The 19,973-nt window shown below is 47.5% G+C and overlaps 5 protein-coding genes and 1 pseudogene across 5 annotated transcripts; all 6 read left to right on the top strand.

The window, feature by feature from the left end:
• Window positions 1–2,934: 2,934 nt before the first annotated feature.
• On the top strand, window positions 2,935–3,684 carry LOC149356884 (DNA (cytosine-5)-methyltransferase 1-like). The gene has a single exon (XM_089576457.1). It carries the CDS (start codon window positions 2,935–2,937, stop codon window positions 3,682–3,684), a length of 750 nt encoding a protein of 249 aa, XP_089432583.1.
• Window positions 3,685–4,067: 383 nt separating this feature from the next.
• On the top strand, window positions 4,068–5,841 carry LOC149356883 (uncharacterized; annotated as a pseudogene).
• Window positions 5,842–6,970: 1,129 nt separating this feature from the next.
• On the top strand, window positions 6,971–8,484 carry LOC149356882 (uncharacterized). Its single transcript, XM_089576456.1, has 4 exons — window positions 6,971–7,324; window positions 7,749–7,809; window positions 7,868–8,033; window positions 8,361–8,484. The coding sequence occupies exons 1-4, from the start codon at window positions 6,971–6,973 to the stop codon at window positions 8,482–8,484; spliced, it is 705 nt and encodes a 234-aa protein (XP_089432582.1).
• A 4,250-nt stretch (window positions 8,485–12,734) lies between these two features.
• LOC149356881 (DNA (cytosine-5)-methyltransferase 1-like) lies at window positions 12,735–13,415 on the top strand. Its single transcript, XM_089576455.1, has one exon. The coding sequence runs from the start codon at window positions 12,735–12,737 to the stop codon at window positions 13,413–13,415; it is 681 nt and encodes a 226-aa protein (XP_089432581.1).
• A 451-nt stretch (window positions 13,416–13,866) lies between these two features.
• On the top strand, window positions 13,867–15,645 carry LOC149356880 (uncharacterized). Its single transcript, XM_089577845.1, has one exon. It carries the CDS (start codon window positions 13,867–13,869, stop codon window positions 15,643–15,645), a length of 1,779 nt encoding a protein of 592 aa, XP_089433971.1.
• Window positions 15,646–16,774: 1,129 nt separating this feature from the next.
• LOC149356879 (uncharacterized) lies at window positions 16,775–18,314 on the top strand. Its single transcript, XM_089576454.1, has 4 exons — window positions 16,775–17,128; window positions 17,552–17,612; window positions 17,671–17,836; window positions 18,164–18,314. Exons 1-4 carry the CDS (start codon window positions 16,775–16,777, stop codon window positions 18,312–18,314), a joined length of 732 nt encoding a protein of 243 aa, XP_089432580.1.
• The last annotated feature ends 1,659 nt before the right edge of the window (window positions 18,315–19,973 follow it).

The following is a 19,973-nucleotide window of genomic DNA, read 5'->3' as shown; positions in this document are numbered from 1 at the left end:
AATCCGCTTGTCAATAAGGCTAAGATTATGTTCAGGCATCAAGTTAAATTGACTAGGGAATTGAGTTTCTGTGAATGTATTCACAGAAATACGGTCATGTGCGCAAGCACACAAAACAGCATGACAAAACACCATGAAATGAACGTCAGGACGGAAGGGAAAAGATGCATGTAGTAGGGACGGTGAACTCTCGCGCGAATCGATGTCCAGGCCGCAGGCGCAGAGGAAGCCCTCGCCAGTATAGGCCGTCCGGGCGCCCAGGAACTGTAGACATCAGAAGCGGCGCGAGAGAGCGACTAACGCTCGAAAGAGCCAGGACGACGACGAACAACCTCAGGGACAATGAACTGAGTATTTACAGCAGTGCGATTGAGAGGGTGTACGCGGGGTGAGTGCAAGTTCAGCATGTTCAGCAGTGGTTGCAGGTGCACATAATGCTCAGAGATTTTATGCAAAGAAATTCACTTCATGAGCTGAAAAGTCATTGAGTGAGATTTTTATTACGGTGTTCTAGATGTGCTGCAGAAGACACACATATAAAGAGAAATTCTGTTCACTGTAGCTGTACTACTAGTGCACAGTTTAAAGGTGTATATATTTAGCACGTGCATGAGTTGCCTACTAATTGTTGTCGTACCTGCACTCGAGAGCAAATTTATCCTTGTCAACCAAAACTTCCGCACCAATACCATACCGGCATAGCAAAAGAAGCAATTAATTACTTTTTACTCAATCAGATGTGACACACGTCAGTAGTGTAAAATGTCGACGCACAGATCAGTCGCAAAAGATCAGCTAGGATGAAATGCGCCGTTGTGATCCGATGCCAGCACCAGGAGCGTACGACGAACAGAGACCCCGCCGACGCTACGTTGTTCAAGCGCTTAGTAAAAGAAAGGTATCTAAAAAAACCGCGCAGCTCACCGCTACACTCCTACACCTCCCTCCCCGCAAACACGCACCTAGACGCAGAGCGGCGCACAGGTGCGGTGAACCTTTTCCGACGCCAGGCCGCCGAGAAAGACGACATTGCGCGCCGTTTATAACGCAGCGCACCGTCCGCCTCCGGCTACCGTACACAGGCCGTGTGGCCTTCGAAACGCAGCTCAGCAACGTCGAGAGCGGCTTGACGTTTCGGTGCTGTTTGCTGAGGTGCAAAAGTTCGCTGATCAAAACATTCAACGCTTCTTCGCGTGTCGAAGCGCGGTTCCGGAGTGCCACCTTTTCGCGAGATTCATTTAAATGCATCGATCGCTCCGCGTAACGACACCAAGTGTGACGAACAAAATATCAAATGAGCGGTTATTCGCCGCATTTAAAAACAATCCTAGATGCGTGCGTAACGTCACGACGCGAGGCATGTAGACTTTAACACGCAAGGCCGAACACACCGTGCCGAAAGCCCGTCCACCGCCACCGAGAAACACTCGGGGCCCTAGCAACAACGACGCCATGCGCCGTTGCTAGTGGCCCGAGTTTTTTTAGCAACAACGACAACGTTGCTAGGGGCCTGACTTTTTAAGCCTAAATTTTGACGTCACTTCCGCCACATTCTCGCCAATGCATTGGGAATACGAAGGGCCTCTCCTGAGTTTTCCTTCCTCCATGTCTCCATGGATCAGAAAAGGTGTTGATCACTAACTGACTACGTCTAGGAGGTCCTTTACCGAATACCACAGTATTCAGACATTTGAACTGAACCCTTACTGCGACAGCTGCTAAAGAGTGTTCAGGCTTAACTCCTTGACAATTACACAGGAGTTCGCAACAATGCCAACACCACCCCCCGCCGGTGCCAACATTATCTAAAGATTTTTCACTGTGTTGTTTAACAGTGTTCCTTGAACAGAAACTAAGTGTCATCGGTGCTCCTCTTATAATATGGACATATCATCATAGTGATGTCTCATGCCGCGACAGGTCCACTGCATCAATGAAACGGCCATATTTATGCGTGACAGAGTGTGGTTCCAGGATAAATATGAAGAGGAACACAATTGGTACGTATAAACTATGCCTTACGGACTATGCAATGTTCTTACCAGGAGTTGTGATACGGGGTTTTCCTTTGCCGCCACCACAACGGCCGCCAGAAAGGCGGCGGTCCTTCGGCGGCAAAGATGCTGGTACGGTTACCGAGACCTCTATATCCTCCACAGAGGAGCTGGCCGTTAATTCGGCGTTGCGATGGCTCGTGGCCTTCGCGCGATACTTTTCTGGTGCAGCAGCTGCATCAGGCTCCGCACTAGAAGCAGAATCTATTGGACCAGTCTTTGGCTCCTTTGTAAGGTTGGGAGGGCAGGTCTAGCTGGGTGTTGGTGTTCTGGCCGCCCATCAGCGATGAGGCGATTGCCGATGGTGGCAAAGAAAGGCCTCCGGCGAAGATCACATGATCTTTCCTAGAAAGGACTGTCGACGGGGTTGGGGCATTGATGTCGCACCAGGTCCAGCAGCTCCACCTGTGGGCCAACTGAAACTGAATACGGTTGCGGTTCCGGCTTCACCGCTTCAGAAAAAGTGCCCGTCTCTTCGAAGATGAATCGCTTCCTAGATTATGTGTAGGATATGTTCTCTTTTGTCTTCAAGCTAATAATTTATTTTACTGTCTTCCAAATACGGCACGACCTGGAGTGCGCGCCATGTGCGCCAGTGCAGGTGGTGTCTTTTCAGAGCCATCTACCGAGGAGCAGAAGATTGGCGCCCGCCTCGTTTCCGAAGTGGAGAAGCCGCACAGAACCCTCAACAGTGTCGACGTATACGGTGGCTGCGGGGGTCTGTCCTTCGGTCTAGCCAAAGCTTGCTTAGCAAGCCCCGTGCTCGCAGTCAGCGACAACGAGCACCATTTGACCACTTTAAGCAAGAACTTCCCCGATGTGCCGACGTCTCACGCCTGTCCGTCAAAAGTGCTCAAGCAGCTAGCTCCACGCTGGCGGGATGACCGACATTCTCGGAGACATCGAGAAAGAAGATGGGAGCCCGTCCTTCGAATCTCACAAGAGCTGCCGATTTTTGGAGGGTTGTGACAAACAGGGGCTCAGGAATTCTCAACTAGTGACTTTTCTCGGATTCTGTGCCTTCTTTGAATCTTCGTACGTCGTCCTCGTTGCCGAGAGTTGCTCCGTCCGGCACCATAACGGCGACGGCCTTGCCTTGGCTCTCAAGTGCCTTCTGGACCTTGGTTATCAAACTTCTTGCAGCATGCTGCAGGATGGCTGCTACGGTATGCCGCAGAGACACCGGCGCCTCGTCATCTTTGGGGCCAAGCGCGGCCGAGCAAAACTGCCAGCTTTTCCTTTGCCGACTCACACTTTCGAAGTGCCCGAGTGCCACCTATCATTTGCCGTGGACGGTCGCGCCTACAGCAGTCCTCTGAACTTGACCTCTGCGGCGCCATACCAGAGGACCACCTTAAGGGATGCGATTGCCGACCTCAGTGATCCTGAGGCAAAGTTTGACAGAGGTCCGTCAGACTTCATTCGTTGTCACCAGCGGATATGCCCGATCGACTACGACTGCTACAAAAAGATGACGCCGTTGTCCCAGGCTAGTATCGCCGCCATCCCCAAGGTCCCTGGGTCGGACTGGCGCGACCTTCCCAACCGGGAGGTTGAGCTGAGCGACGGCACCCCCGCGTATCGCCTCATCTACACGCACCGCTGCTCACCGTTTATAAAGCTTTTTTAGTTTCGAAACTTCTCCTCCCGAAGCGGCCGCGTTTTGCGCCCGGCCACTGAGATGGCGCTGCAGTCGAAGTTTGCGCCACGCTCGACGCTAGCTAGCCACGCCGCGGTGCAGCAACGTTTCTGAGGCTCCGTTTGTCGTGCTCATTTGCGTCGCGTTCTTTTGTTATCAAGTGATCCTTTCGTTATGAGTTGAGTGTTTGTGCACTGCGCTTCAGCAGCTTTCGGTGTGTGGTCGGGTGAGGACGCTCATGGTGTGGACCCAACCTGCAAGTAGCGTGGGCTGCCGAATGTTCTCGAGCGCCAAGTTTTGGATTTTTTCGCTGTCAGAGGGTAGGTGGTGCGCGTCATTTATAGTCTTTAGAGTGTGCTAGGACTGTCAACCAAATGCCAACGTGTTTCGTGCCGGTATGTACCAGCGGGTACCGGCCCAACACGGAGAAAAGGCACTTCTTTTCTCCGCCAACCAATCCAAATCTCCTTGCAAAATGGTCGAGAGCGATACCCCGTGCAGACAAGGTGTTGGGGAAAACATGCAAAGTGTGCGATGCCCATTTCCAAGAAGGGGATATTCTGAAGTCATATAAGCATGTAATCAACGCAGAAGTGATTGAAATCGAGCGCGGTGTATGGTCTCTAAGGAGTGATGCAATTCCTACCATATTACCTAATCTCCCGCTGTACTTCTCGAATCGTAAACGGCGAAAATCTCCGAAAAAGAGAGCAACCGTCTCAAGAGACGCAGTGGCAACGCAGAGCGACGCTGCAGAAGATATCGATATCGAGCGAGAGCAACCAGAGCCCGTGCAAGACAGCTGCTTGCATGTTAATGAGCTGGTGGAGAAGAGTGCTTCTTTGAGGTTACCTCGTCAGTGGAGATCGGCAGCTCTTGAAGATGAAAATTGGCGCCGATCACAGATTGTTTTTTACACGGCAGGATTGGAGGCAGATGTATATACAGTACTCAAGAGTGTCGTAGTTCGCGAAGACATGAGTTGTGTTGTATCTGCCGCGGAAAACTGGTGCTGACGCTGCCCATGGAATTGGCAATCACTTCGTTAGCAGACGTAGAGGCAATTGTGCAGGTTGTACAAACTATGCAAGCCTGTCATGGTTGCACCTCTAGCAGGGGAGGAACTGTATACCACAAGCAGTGCAGAGCTCTTACTGAGGCAGAAAAAGGAGTCTGTATAAAGTGTGCGAAAATGACGAAGGACCTCAAAAGAAGAAGTGGGCTGAAACCCAAGAAAAAGGTGTGCCTTGCAGCACCTGTTTTGAGGAAGAGGCTCATTCATGCCGCTGCAGCTCGGGAGAAAATGAAGAAAGAAATTAGCGAACTCAGTGAAAAACTGAAGAAAGCGTTTTCAACAAGTCTAGGTGAAGTGACACAGGACCTGCCAGAAGCACAAAAGATGGTCATACAGACAGCCGTCATGCAACAAGCGGCCAAGTCGCCACGTGGGCACCGGTACAGTACAGACTGGCTTATGATCTGTCTGCTTCTGAGGCTGACAAGCCGAAAGTGTTACAGAACTCTATCTGACATGAAGATTTTGCCCCTGCCAAGTGCCAACCGCCTTGTGCAGCTCCTGAAAGGTCTTCCATGTGGCTACGGCTTAAACAAATTTGCCCTTGGTAGCAGAAAACTGCATATGGCTGGCAAGCCAGAACATTACACATATGGTTGTCTAATCATCGATGAAGTGAAACTCAGGAAGGAACCGAGTTTAACAGGTCGTCCTACAAATTTGATGGCTTTGTAGATTACGGGGATATTACTAAAGTTGGCACAGACCAGCTGGCAGACCATGCACTGGTTGTTATGTTCAACCCAATGTTTGCGTCATGGGTCCAACCCATAGCAACTTTTGCAGCTAAGGGTGCAGCGCCAGGATGGGTCTTGGCAAAGGTGGTAATGAGCACAGTGCTACAATTGCATGAACATGGTGCTCGCGTACTGGCAGTGATAAGCGATGGTGCCGGAAATAACAAATGGATGTGGACACACCTCGGCATCAGTGGAAAGGTGGAGCACCCACAGTGCAAGATTGAACATCCCTGCCTTCCAGAGGGAACATTCCTCCACTTCATTTGTGACGTGCCACATATCGTGAAATGCATCCGGAATCATATGATGCACAAATATGGTCAGGCAAGTTAAATAATTCCTTGGATATGCATGTCTCTTGGGTGATGACGCTGTGTAACAGAGACTTGTTCACCTATGTTTAATTACTGCACATAACGAAATGGTGTACAATAATTTGTTGCAGGTAGGTGAATACCAAGCAAATTTCCAGCACTATGAACGTCTTTTTGAGGCGGAAAAAAAGGCCGCTATAAAAGTGGTTCCTAAGTTGACTGAGCACCATGTCAAGCCATAGAAGCTCCAGACCATGAACGTTCGTCTGGCGACTCAGGTAAAGTTGGCCATTCAGTCATTGTAAACATTGTAAGCAGTTGGTGCCATAAAACTGCATGCTTATACATTACATCTGTGCTTGTCAGCGTCCAGACATTTTCAAAACTAATTTGACATCATGTTTTTCCAAGCTTTACAAATTTCTTTTACTCTTTTTCGCTTGCAGCTCTTCAGCCGAAGTGTGTCGATTGGCCTGAAGGTCTACAGACAAATGATGGTACCTGGCTTCGCCGACAGTTTTGGAACGGAACAGTTCACGATGCTACTAAATGACCTCTTTGACATTCTGAACTCTAAGGTTCCTGCAGCTGGAATACGAAAGGGATCTCCCCCGTGCTGGTCTGAACACCCCGTGCTGGTCTCCGCTGTTTTGAACCGCCTCGATGCATCTTTATGGCACCCCGACGGCTTCTGCCGTGACTTTGGCCACATGCAGACTGACCTGATTGACTGCCGCACAGGCCGGATTCTTCGAGACCAGCCGATGCGGGTATTTTGGGAAGGCTTTGAAAGCTTGCACAAACGCATGAAGGACAGAGATGGAGAGTACATGATACTCAAGTTGAAGGACTGGCCACCCAGCGATGACTTCAGTCATGTGCTCCCAAGCAGGTTTGCTGATCTCATGAAAGCTCTGCATGTTCAGCAGTGGTTGCAGGTGCACATAATGCTCAGTTCTCCAAGTCCAGATGACTTGGAAGAACCACAACTGAAGAAGACTAGTGTGCGGAGAGACTCGTATGGATGCGTGTCTTTGGCGCCCAAGTTACCCGATGGAGAAACTACTGAACGGCAGGAGGAAAAGAAAGCTTCTTTACTGGAGGAGTTCAGGCTTTCATTTCGGAACGAAGTGCTTATCACTCGACTGATGTCAGAAACCTACGCTTCACAGCGACTGCTGATCAACAAATCAAGAAGCATAATGGATATCAAGCAAAACTGGCCATTTCTGTTTGAAGAGCGGCATCTGAATTCGCACGTCAACATCCTGCTGGGCTTTAATATGTCAGACGCTTTTGACAAGAACCTGCAAACTGTTGGAAGGCAGCTTTTTCGATATGCCCACAGCCAGGTAAAAAGGGAAAATGTCAAAAAGTGCTTGAAGGAAATAGAGACATCCAAGACTGAGAGAAGGTCGGCTGCAGCTGAATATGAAGGCACCCCACTGCTGTTACTTGCTTTACTGGACGAAGAGGAAGACCTCTTCTACAAAGTTTTGGAGGTAAGCGTTATGATTAGTTGAACTCTTGCATAAATGTCTACAGTAACAAGACTCTATTAATTGGAATAATAAAGCCACAAAAAATGCATGTCATCGCACTTCTTTTGGTACTGCCATCCATGTTGTTCAGCCAGGCCGCTCGACTTTTCTGCGTGTCATAATCAAAGTATGTCTGCATTTTGAGCCACTTCTTTCTAGTCGACAGTGGATGTTGTTATGGAACTTCAGTAGCTAGAGAAGTAACAGATTAAAATTGTGCAGTGAACTACATGATGTTTTCAGTTTTCTAGGCTTTCTCAGTGCTTCTATTCAGGCATTAACTTACATATTAACAATGTCTATCTACATTGTGCGTTTACCATAAATTTAAATCAGCTGTTGTAAAGGCTACTGCTGTAACACATACTATGCCCTTACCATGAAGGAGACGGCTGCCGATGAGGACCTGGGAGACCTACCCTGCTCACCATTCATCTGTGCTAAAGGTAGTGCTTTTAATTTATGCAATGACAGTCACATTATAACAGTACCATATTTGTGCAGGATGCAGCTTTCTCACTGCGAAGTCCTTTACCGTCACCATTGACGGCCAGCCAGTTCTTGAGGCGTCCACTGCAGCGAAGGCCTTCAAGATGATGTTCGTGTCTCACTTTGCCTTCAACATTGAATACCAGTTCGATACGAGCCGGACCATGGAGTTCACCCAAAGGCAAGAACAGGCTCTGTTCTTTCGCCAATAGTTTTCTTTGGGTACTTTAGCTAAAGTGAAGCATCTATTTTGTAGAACTGTGTGCTTCTTCCTAACAACAATTCAGTGAGCTGAAGAAGTGTGCGCCATAAAGAGCAACATTCCTGTGACGGGCCAAACAAAGGCTGATATTTTTTGATTGCATTCAGATTTTATTTGACTTTGGGGAAGAAAAGGGACTCCTTGAAGTGAAGGCCGCTGCATGCAGCAGACAACTTGTCCCGAAATGAAAGTTGTATGATATAACAGTGGTCTTGAAAGTAAAGCCAAAACTGATTTCTTTTCCAGGGCCATCGCTGGAATAAACCCAGCCAGGGGCACGAAAACTGAGAAAACAGAGAAGAAACAGCACTCTCTCTCACCAAAGGTCGCCGCACTCATTAGGGCACTTGCCGAGTATGACTTTTTGTAACATTTTATTACTTCGCTTGCTGAATAAGACATTTAGCTGCATTTTAATCAATCACGAATGGAAATAAACGTTTCAATAGTTTTATTGCATCAGTATGGGCCTAGCATGGTCCAAGGTGAATTGAGGGTCCGCTACAAGAACAATGTAAACTAAGGAAAGCGAGAGTTGTACCAAGAATTTGTTTTCTGCTGCAAGTATGTCATCTGTAAAACAGTTTTCTGGACAATAAAGAAGGTGTAGAAAAAGCAACTGATATTTCCGGCTTTTTTATTGAATATTTCTGTGAAACAGCAAAAAAAAATAATTCCAACAATGCAGGAAAAATATATATGGAGAACAGAAAGTAATATATATTTTCTGCATTTTTCAGGAGCTTTCTGTGCGGTGAAACATATTTGTGTGAAATCACAGAAAGTTTGTGAGAACTAAAACAAATATTCACAGAAACTTTCTGAGCGGTGAAAATATATTTGTGTGAAATCACAGAAAGTTTGAGAGAACAAAAACAAATATTCACAGAAACTTTCTGTGCGGTGAAAACACATTTCCGTGAAATCACTGAAAACTTTCAAAACACAAAACAGAAAATTACAGAATATTTCTGCACAATGAAAAAACATGTTTTCGTGAAATGACCGAAACGTTCTAGAACGGAAAACAGATAATCACAGATATTTTCTGGCAGGAAAGCTGCGACTTTTTGTTATTTAACACATAAATGTTTTACAGTGTACGCAAATATAAATGGTTACTTTTGACCCCTTTTGTGACGCTTGTGTAATGGCTCGATTACTGTTGACTGTTGCAGCGATTGACATTTCAAGCGCGCAACAGCCTTTTTTCTGAGCAGTACTGAGTTAGCATCAACCGCTGGGTTGTCCGCGTTATGATTGCGCAGAGCTAGAAAGGTAACGCAAACGCTCATAGTGCTCATAAGAATAGGATCATCGTTCCATCTTTTACTAGGCTTTTCCTGCGGGCATTAACATTACCGGCTAATGTTAGCGGATTTGTGAAACACCCATCGGGTTGCGGGAGGACTTGGAAACCAGATGCTGTCAGCAATGGGCACTGTTTAATTCTCACAGTATAGTTTGTCACGCGCGAGACTCAAAAAATGAACTACCACTCATGTAAGCATACATGGTCGGAGGAAGCTTACTTGAGAACGCGAATCTGCGACAAAAAAGTGCCAGAATTTGTTTTATTGTAATCTTGCATGAAATACAACGCGATACTATTTTTCGAGCGTTATAAACGACGAAACATTTACCAGCGCTGCGACAGGAAGCAAGGACCAATTGGATAAAAAAGCATGCAATCCGCTTGTCAATAAGGCTAAGATTATGTTCAGGCATCAAGTTAAATTGACTAGGGAATTGAGTTTCTGTGAATGTATTCACAGAAATACGGTCATGTGCGCAAGCACACAAAACAGCATGACAAAACACCATGAAATGAACGTCAGGACGGAAGGGAAAAGATGCATGTAGTAGGGACGGTGAACTCTCGCGCGAATCGATGTCCAGGCCGCAGGCGCAGAGGAAGCCCTCGCCAGTATAGGCCGTCCGGGCGCCCAGGAACTGTAGACATCAGAAGCGGCGCGAGAGAGCGACTAACGCTCGAAAGAGCCAGGACGACGACGAACAACCTCAGGGACAATGAACTGAGTATTTACAGCAGTGCGATTGAGAGGGTGTACGCGGGGTGAGTGCAAGTTCAGCATGTTCAGCAGTGGTTGCAGGTGCACATTATGCTCAGAGATTTTATGCAAAGAAATTCACTTCATGAGCTGAAAAGTCCTTGAGTGAGATTTTTATTACGGTGTTCTAGATGTGCTGCAGAAGACACACATATAAAGAGAAATTCTGTTCACTGTAGCTGTACTACTAGTGCACAGTTTAAAGGTGTATATATTTAGCACGTGCATGAGTTGCCTACTAATTGTTGTCGTACCTGCACTCGAGAGCAAATTTATCCTTGTCAACCAAAACTTCCGCACCAATACCATACCGGCATAGCAAAAGAAGCAATTAATTACTTTTTACTCAATCAGATGTGACACACGTCAGTAGTGTAAAATGTCGACGCACAGATCAGTCGCAAAAGATCAGCTAGGATGAAATGCGCCGTTGTGATCCGATGCCAGCACCAGGAGCGTACGACGAACAGAGACCCCGCCGACGCTACGTTGTTCAAGCGCTTAGTAAAAGAAAGGTATCTAAAAAAACCGCGCAGCTCACCGCTACACTCCTACACCTCCCTCCCCGCAAACACGCACCTAGACGCAGAGCGGCGCACAGGTGCGGTGAACCTTTTCCGACGCCAGGCCGCCGAGAAAGACGACATTGCGCGCCGTTTATAACGCAGCGCACCGTCCGCCTCCGGCTACCGTACACAGGCCGTGTGGCCTTCGAAACGCAGCTCAGCAACGTCGAGAGCGGCTTGACGTTTCGGTGCTGTTTGCTGAGGTGCAAAAGTTCGCTGATCAAAACATTCAACGCTTCTTCGCGTGTCGAAGCGCGGTTCCGGAGTGCCACCTTTTCGCGAGATTCATTTAAATGCATCGATCGCTCCGCGTAACGACACCAAGTGTGACGAACAAAATATCAAATGAGCGGTTATTCGCCGCATTTAAAAACAATCCTAGATGCGTGCGTAACGTCACGACGCGAGGCATGTAGACTTTAACACGCAAGGCCGAACACACCGTGCCGAAAGCCCGTCCACCGCCACCGAGAAACACTCGGGGCCCTAGCAACAACGACGCCATACGCCGTTGCTAGTGGCCCGAGTTTTTTTAGCAACAACGACAACGTTGCTAGGGGCCTGACTTTTTAAGCCTAAATTTTGACGTCACTTCCGCCACATTCTCGCCAATGCATTGGGAATACGAAGGGCCTCTCCTGAGTTTTCCTTCCTCCATGTCTCCATGGATCAGAAAAGGTGTTGATCACTAACTGACTACGTCTAGGAGGTCCTTTACCGAATACCACAGTATTCAGACATTTGAACTGAACCCTTACTGCGACAGCTGCTAAAGAGTGTTCAGGCTTAACTCCTTGACAATTACACAGGAGTTCGCAACAATGCCAACACCACCCCCCGCCGGTGCCAACATTATCTAAAGATTTTTCACTGTGTTGTTTAACAGTGTTCCTTGAACACAAACTAAGTGTCATCGGTGCTCCTCTTATAATATGGACATATCATCATAGTGATGTCTCATGCCGCGACAGGTCCACTGCATCAATGAAACGGCCACATTTATGCATGAGAGTGTGGTTGCAGGATAAATATGAAGAGGAACACAATTCGTACTTATAAACTATGCCTTACGGACTATGCAATGTTCTTACCAGGAGTTGTGATACGGGGTTTTCCTTTGCCGCCACCACAACGGCCGCCAGAAAGGCGGCGGTCCTTCGCCGGCAAAGATGCTGGTACGGTTACCGAGACCTCTATATCCTCCACAGAGGAGCTGGCCGTTAATTCGGCGTTGCGATGGCTGGTGGCCTTCGCGCGATACTTTTTGGTGCAGCAGCTGCATCAGGCTCCGCTCTAGAAGCAGAATCTATTGGACCAGTCTTTGGCTCCTTTGTAAGGTTGGGAGGGCAGGTCTAGCTGGGTGTTGGTGTTCTGGCCGCCCATCAGCGATGAGGCGATTGCCGATGGTGGCAAAGAAAGGCCTCCGGCGAAGATCACATGATCTTTCCTAGAAAGGACTGTCGACGGGGTTGGGGCATTGATGTCGCACCAGGTCCAGCAGCTCCACCTGTGGGCCAACTGAAACTGAATACGGTTGCGGTTCCGGCTTCACCGCTTCAGAAAAAGTGCCCGTCTCTTCGAAGATGAATCGCTTCCTAGATTATGTGTAGGATATGTTCTCTTTTGTCTTCAAGCTAATAATTTATTTTACTGTCTTCCAAATACGGCACGACCTGGAGTGCGCGCCATGTGCGCCAGTGCAGGTGGTGTCTTTTCAGAGCCATCTACCGAGGAGCAGAAGATTGGCGCCCGCCTCGTTTCCGAAGTGGAGAAGCCGCACAGAACCCTCAACAGTGTCGACGTATACGGTGGCTGCGGGGGTCTGTCCTTCGGTCTAGCCAAAGCTTGCTTAGCAAGCCCCGTGCTCGCAGTCAGCGACAACGAGCACCATTTGACCACTTTAAGCAAGAACTTCCCCGATGTGCCGACGTCTCACGCCTGTCCGTCAAAAGTGCTCAAGCAGCTAGCTCCACGCTGGCGGGATGACCGACATTCTCGGAGACATCGAGAAAGAAGATGGGAGCCCGTCCTTCGAATCTCACAAGAGCTGCCGATTTTTGGAGGGTTGTGACAAACAGGGGCTCAGGAATTCTCAACTAGTGACTTTTCTCGGATTCTGTGCCTTCTTTGAATCTTCGTACGTCGTCCTCGTTGCCGAGAGGTGCTCCGTCCGGCACCATAACGGCGACGGCCTTGCCTTGGCTCTCAAGTGCCTTCTGGACCTTGGTTATCAAACTTCTTGCAGCATGCTGCAGGATGGCTGCTACGGTATGCCGCAGAGACACCGGCGCCTCGTCATCTTTGGGGCCAAGCGCGGCCGAGCAAAACTGCCAGCTTTTCCTTTGCCGACTCACACTTTCGAAGTGCCCGAGTGCCACCTATCATTTGCCGTGGACGGTCGCGCCTACAGCAGTCCTCTGAACTTGACCTCTGCGGCGCCATACCAGAGGACCACCTTAAGGGATGCGATTGCCGACCTCAGTGATCCTGAGGCAAAGTTTGACAGAGGTCCGTCAGACTTCATTCGTTGTCACCAGCGGATATGCCCGATCGACTACGACTGCTACAAAAAGATGACGCCGTTGTCCCAGGCTAGTATCGCCGCCATCCCCAAGGTCGCTGGGTCGGACTGGCGCGACCTTCCAACCGGGAGGTTGAGCTGAGCGACGGCACCCCCGCGTATCGCCTCATCTACACGCACCGCTGCTCACCGTTTATAAAGCTTTTTTAGTTTCGAAACTTCTCCTCCCGAAGCGGCCGCGTTTTGCGCCCGGCCACTGAGATGGCGCTGCAGTCGAAGTTTGCGCCACGCTCGACGCTAGCTAGCCACGCCGCGGTGCAGCAACGTTTCTGAGGCTCCGTTTGTCGTGCTCATTTGCGTCGCGTTCTTTTGTTATCAAGTGATTCTTTCGTTATGAGTTGAGTGTTTGTGCACTGCGCTTCAGCAGCTTTCGGTGTGCGGTCGGGTGAGGACGCTCATGGTGTGGACCCAACCTGCAAGTAGCGTGGGCTGCCGAATGTTCTCGAGCGCCAAGTTTTGGATTTTTTCGCTGTCAGAGGGTAGGTGGTGCGCGACATTTATAGTCTTTAGAGTGTGCTAGGACTGTCAACCAAATGCCAACGTGTTTCGTGCCGGAATGTACCAGCGGGTACCGGCCCAACACGGAGAAAAGGCACTTCTTTTCTCCGCCAACCAATCCAAATCTCCTTGCAAAATGGTCGAGAGCGATACCCCGTGCAGACAAGGTGTTGGGGAAAACATGCAAAGTGTGCGACGCCCATTTCCAAGAAGGGGATATTCTGAAGTCATATAAGCATGTAATCAACGCAGAAGTGATTGAAATCGAGCGCGGTGTATGGTCTCTAAGGAGTGATGCAATTCCTACCATATTACCTAATCTCCCGCTGTACTTCTCGAATCGTAAGCGGCGAAAATCTCCGAAAAAGAGAGCAACCGTGTCAAGAGACGCAGTGGCAACGCAGAGCGACGCTGCAGAAGATATCGATATCGAGCGAGAGCAACCAGAGCCCGTGCAAGACAGCTGCTTGCATGTTAATGAGCTGGTGGAGAAGAGTGCTTCTTTGAGGTTACCTCGTCAGTGGAGATCGGCAGCTCTTGAAGATGAAAATGGGCGCCGATCACAGATTGTTTTTTACACGGCAGGATTGGAGGCAGATGTATATACAGTACTCAAGAGTGTCGTAGTTCGCGAAGACATGAGTTATGTTGTATCTGCCCGCGGAAAACTGGTGCTGACGCTGCCCATGGATTTGGCAATCACTTCGTTAGCAGACGTAGAGGCAATTGTGCAGGTTGTACAAACTATGCAAGCCTGTCATGGTTGCACCTCTAGCATTGGAGGAACTGTATACCACAAGCAGTGCAGAGCTCTTACTGAGGCAGAAAAAGGAGTCTGTATAAAGTGTGCGAAAATGACGAAGGACCTCAAAAGAAGAAGTGGGCTGAAACCCAAGAAAAAGGTGTGCCTTGCAGCACCTGTTTTGAGGAAGAGGCTCATTCATGCCGGTGCAGCTCGGGAGAAAATGAAGAAAGAAATTAGCGAACTCAGTGAAAAACTGAAGAAAGCGTTTTCAACAAGTCTAGGTGAAGTGACACAGGACCTGCCAGAAGCACAAAAGATGGTCATACAGACAGCCGTCATGCAACAAGCGGCCAAGTCGCCACGTGGGCACCGGTACAGTACAGACTGGCTTATGATCTGTCTGCTTCTGAGGCTGACAAGCCGAAAGTGTTACAGAACTCTATCTGGCATGAAGATTTTGCCCCTGCCAAGTCCCAACCGCCTTGTACAGCTACTGAAAGGTCTTCCATGTGGCTACGGCTTAAACAAATTTGCCCTTGGTAGCAGAAAACTGCATATGGCTGGCAAGCCAGAACATTACACATATGGTTGTCTAATCATCGATGAAGTGAAACTCAGGGAAGGAACCGAGTTTAACAGGTCGTCCTACAAATTTGATGGCTTTGTAGATTACGGGGATATTACTAAAGTTGGCACAGACCAGCTGGCAGACCATGCACTGGTTGTTATGTTCAACCCAATGTTTGCGTCATGGGTCCAACCCATAGCAACTTTTGCAGCTAAGGGTGCAGCGCCAGGATGCGTCTTGGCAAAGGTGGTAATGAGCACAGTGCTACAATTGCATGAAAATGGTGCTCGCGTACTGGCAGTGATAAGCGATGGTGCCGGAAATAACAAATCGATGTGGACACACCTCGGCATCAGTGGAAAGGTGGAGCACCCACAGTGCAAGATTGAACATCCCTGCCTTCCAGAGGGAACATTCCTCCACTTCATTTGTGACGTGCCACATATCGTGAAATGCATCCGGAATGATATGATGAAGCACAAATATGGTCAGGGAAGTTAAATAATTCCTTGGATATGCATGTCTCTTGAGCGATGACGCTGTGTAACAGAGACTTGTTCACCTATGTTTAATTACTGCACATAACGAAATGGTGTACAATAATTTGTTGCAGGTAGGTGAATACCAAGCAAATTTCCAGCACTATGAACGTCTTTTTGAGGCGGAAAAAAAGGCCGCTATAAAAGTGGTTCCTAAGTTGACTGAGCACCATGTCAAGCCATAGAAGCTCCACACCATGAACGTTCGTCTGGCGACTCAGGTAAAGTTGGCCATTCAGTCATTGTAAACATTTTAAGCAGTTGGTGCCATAAAACTGCATGCTTATACATTACATCTGTGCTTGTCAGCGTCCAGACATTTTCAAAACTAATTTGCCATCATGTTTTTCCAAGCTTTACAATATTCTTTTACTCTTTTTCGCTTGCAGCTCTTCAGCCGAAGTGTGTCGATCGGCCTGAAGGTCTACAGACAAATGATGGTACCTGGCTTCGCCGACAGTTTTGGAACGGAACAGTTCACGATGCTACTAAATGACCTCTTTGACATTCTGAACTCCAAGGTTCCTGCAGCTGGAATACGAAAGGGATCTCCCCCGTGCTGGTCTGAACACCCCGTGCTGGTCTCCGGTGTGTTCAACCGCCTCAATGCATCTTTATGGCACCCCGACGGCTTCTGCCGTGACTTTGGCCACATGCAGACTGACCTGATTGACTGCCGCACAGGCCGGATTCTTCGAGACCAGCCGATGCGCGTATTTTGGGAAGGCTTTGAAAGCTTGCACAAACGCATGAAGGACAGAGATGGAGAGTACATGATACTCAAGTTGAAGGACTGGCCACCCAGCGATGACTTCAGTGATGTGCTCCCAAGCAGGTTTGCTGATCTCATGAAAGCTCTGCATGTTCAGCAGTGGTTGCAGGTGCACATAATGCTCAGTTCTCCAAGTCCATATGACTTGGAAGAACCACAACTGAAGAGGACTAGTGTGCGGAGAGACTCGTATGGATTCGTGTCTTTGGCGCCCAAGTTACCCGATGGAGAAACTACTGAACGGCAGGAGGAAAAGAAAGCTTCTTTACTGGAGGAGTTCAGGCTTTCATTTCGGAACGAAGTGCTTATCACTCGGCTGATGTCAAAAACCTACGCTTCACAGCGACTGCTGATCAACAAATCAAGAAGCATAATGGATATCAAGCAAAACTGGCCATTTCTGTTTGAAGAGCGGCATCTGAATTCGCACGTCAACATCCTGCTGGGCTTTAATATGTCAGACGCTTTTGACAAGAACCTGCAAACTGTTGGAAGGCAGCTTTTTCGATATGCCCACAGCCAGGTAAAAAGGGAGAATGTCAAAAAGTGCTTGAAGGAAATAGAGACATCCAAGACTGAGAGAAGGTCGGCTGCAGCTGAATACGAAGGCACCCCACTGCTGTTACTTGCTTTACTGGACGAAGAGGAAGACCTCTTCTACAAAGTTTTGGAGGTAAGCGTTATGATTAGTTGAACTCTTGTATAAATGTCTACAGTAACAAGCCTCTATTAATTGGAATAATAAAGCCACAAAAATGCATGTCATCGCACTTCTTTTGCTACTGCCATCCATGTTGTTCAGCCAGGCCGCTCGACTTTTCTGCGTGTCATAATCAAAGTATGTCTGCATTTTGAGCCACTTCTTTCTAGTCGACAGTGGATGTTGTTATGGAACTTCAGTAGCTAGAGAAGTAACAGATTAAAATTGTGCAGTGAACTACGTGATGTTTTCAGTTTTCTAGGCTTTCTCAGTGCTTCTATTCAGGCATTAACTTACATATTAACAATGTCTATCTACATTGTGCGTTTACCATAAATTTAAATCAGCTGTTGTAAAGGCTACTGCTGTAACACATACTATGCCCTTACCATTAAGGAGACGGCTGCCGATGAGGACCTGGGAGACCTACCCTGCTCACCATTCATCTGTGCTAAAGGTAGTGCTTTTAATTTATGCAATGACAGTCACATTATAACAGTACCATATTTGTGCAGGATGCAGCTTTCTCACTGCGAAGTCCTTTACCGTCACCATTGACGGCCAGCCAGTTTTTGAGGCGTCCACTGCAGCGAAGGCCTTCAAGATGATGTTCGTGTCTCACTTTGCCTTCAACATTGAATACCAGTTCGATACGAGCCGGACCATGGAGTTCACCCAAAGGTAAGAACAGGCTCTGTTCTTTCGCCAATAGTTTTCTTTGGGTACTTTAGCTAAAGTGAAGCATCTATTTTGTAGAACTGTGTGCTTCTTCCTAACAACAATTCAGTGAGCTGAAGAAGTGTGCGCCATAAAGAGCAACATTCCTGTGACGGGCCAAACAAAGGCTGATATTTTTTGATTGCATTCAGATTTTATTTGACTTTGGGGAAGAAAAGGGACTCCTTGAAGTGAAGGCCGCTGCATGCAGCAGACAACTTGTCCCGAAATGAAAGTTGTATGATATAACAGTGGTCTTGAAAGTAAAGCCAAAACTGATTTCTTTTCCAGGGCCATCGCTGGAATAAACCCAGCCAGGGGCACGAAAACTGAGAAAACAGAGAAGAAACAGCACTCTCTCTCACCAAAGGTCGCCGCACTCATTGGGGCACTTGCCGAGTATGACTTTTTGTTACATTTTATTACTTCGCTTGCTGAATAAGACATTTAGCTGCATTTTAATCAATCACGAATGGAAATAAACGTTTCAATAGTTTTATTGCATCAGTATGGGCCTAGCATGGTCCAAGGTGAATTGAGGGTCCGCTACAAGAACAATGTAAACTAAGGAAAGCGAGAGTTGTACCAAGAATTTGTTTTCTGCTGCAAGTATGTCATCTGTAAAACAGTTTTCTGGACAATAAAGAAGGTGTAGAAAAAGCAACTGATATTTCCGGCTTTTTTATTGAATATTTCTGTGAAACAGCAAAAAAAAAATAATTCCAACAATGCAGGAAAAATATATATGGAGAACAGAAAGTAATATATATTTTCTGCATTTTTCAGGAGCTTTCTGTGCGGTGAAACATATTTGTGTGAAATCACAGAAAGTTTGTGAGAACTAAAACAAATATTCACAGAAACTTTCTGAGCGGTGAAAATATATTTGTGTGAAATCACAGAAAGTTTGAGAGAACAAAAACAAATATTCACAGAAACTTTCTGTGCGGTGAAAACACATTTCCGTGAAATCACTGAAAACTTTCAAAACACAAAACAGAAAATTACAGAATATTTCTGCACAATGAAAAAACATGTTTTCGTGAAATGACCGAAACGTTCTAGAACGGAAAACAGATAATCACAGATATTTTCTGGCAGGAAAGCTGCGACTTTTTGTTATTTAACACATAAATTTTTTACAGTGTACGCAAATATAAACGGTTACTTTTGACCCCTTTTGTGACGCTTGTGTAATGGCTCGATTACTGTTGACTGTTGCAGCGATTGACATTTCAAGCGCGCAACAGCCTTTTTTCTGAGCAGTACTGAGTTAGCATCAACCGCTGGGTTGTCCGCGTTATGATTGCGCAGAGCTAGAAAGGTAACGCAAACGCTCATAGTGCTCATAAGAATAGGATCATCGTTCCATCTTTTACTAGGCTTTTCCTGAGGGCATTAACATTACCGGCTAATGTTAGCGGATTTGTGAAACACCCATCGGGTTGCGGGAGGACTTGGAAACCAGATGCTGTCAGCAATGGGCACTGTTTAATTCTCACAGTATAGTTTGTCACGCGCGAGACTCAAAAAATGAACTACCACTCATGTAAGCATACATGGTCGGAGGAAGCTTACTTGAGAACGCGAATCTGCGACAAAAAAGTGCCAGAATTTGTTTTATTGTAATCTTGCATGAAATACAACGCGATACTATTTTTCGAGCGTTATAAACGACGAAACATTTACCAGCGCTGCGACAGGAAGCAAGGACCAATTGGATAAAAAAGCATGCAATCCGCTTGTCAATAAGGCTAAGATTATGTTCAGGCATCAAGTTAAATTGACTAGGGAATTGAGTTTCTGTGAATGTATTCACAGAAATACGGTCATGTGCGCAAGCACACAAAACAGCATGACAAAACACCATGAAATGAACGTCAGGACGGAAGGGAAAAGATGCATGTAGTAGGGAGGGTGAACTCTCGCGCGAATCGATGTCCAGGCCGCAGGCGCAGAGGAAGCCCTCGCCAGTATAGGCCGTCCGGGCGCCCAGGAACTGTAGACATCAGAAGCGGCGCGAGAGAGCGACTAACGCTCGAAAGAGCCAGGACGACGACGAACAACCTCAGGGACAATGAACTGAGTATTTACAGCAGTG

This window comes from Amblyomma mixtum, chromosome 3 (genome assembly GCF_055824585.1).
Source record: "Amblyomma mixtum isolate Tamu chromosome 3, ASM5582458v1, whole genome shotgun sequence".
Classification (NCBI taxonomy): domain Eukaryota; kingdom Metazoa; phylum Arthropoda; class Arachnida; order Ixodida; family Ixodidae; genus Amblyomma; species Amblyomma mixtum.
The sequence above is the reverse complement of the archived record's forward strand: the minus strand, read 5'-3'. Positions and strand labels throughout refer to the sequence as shown.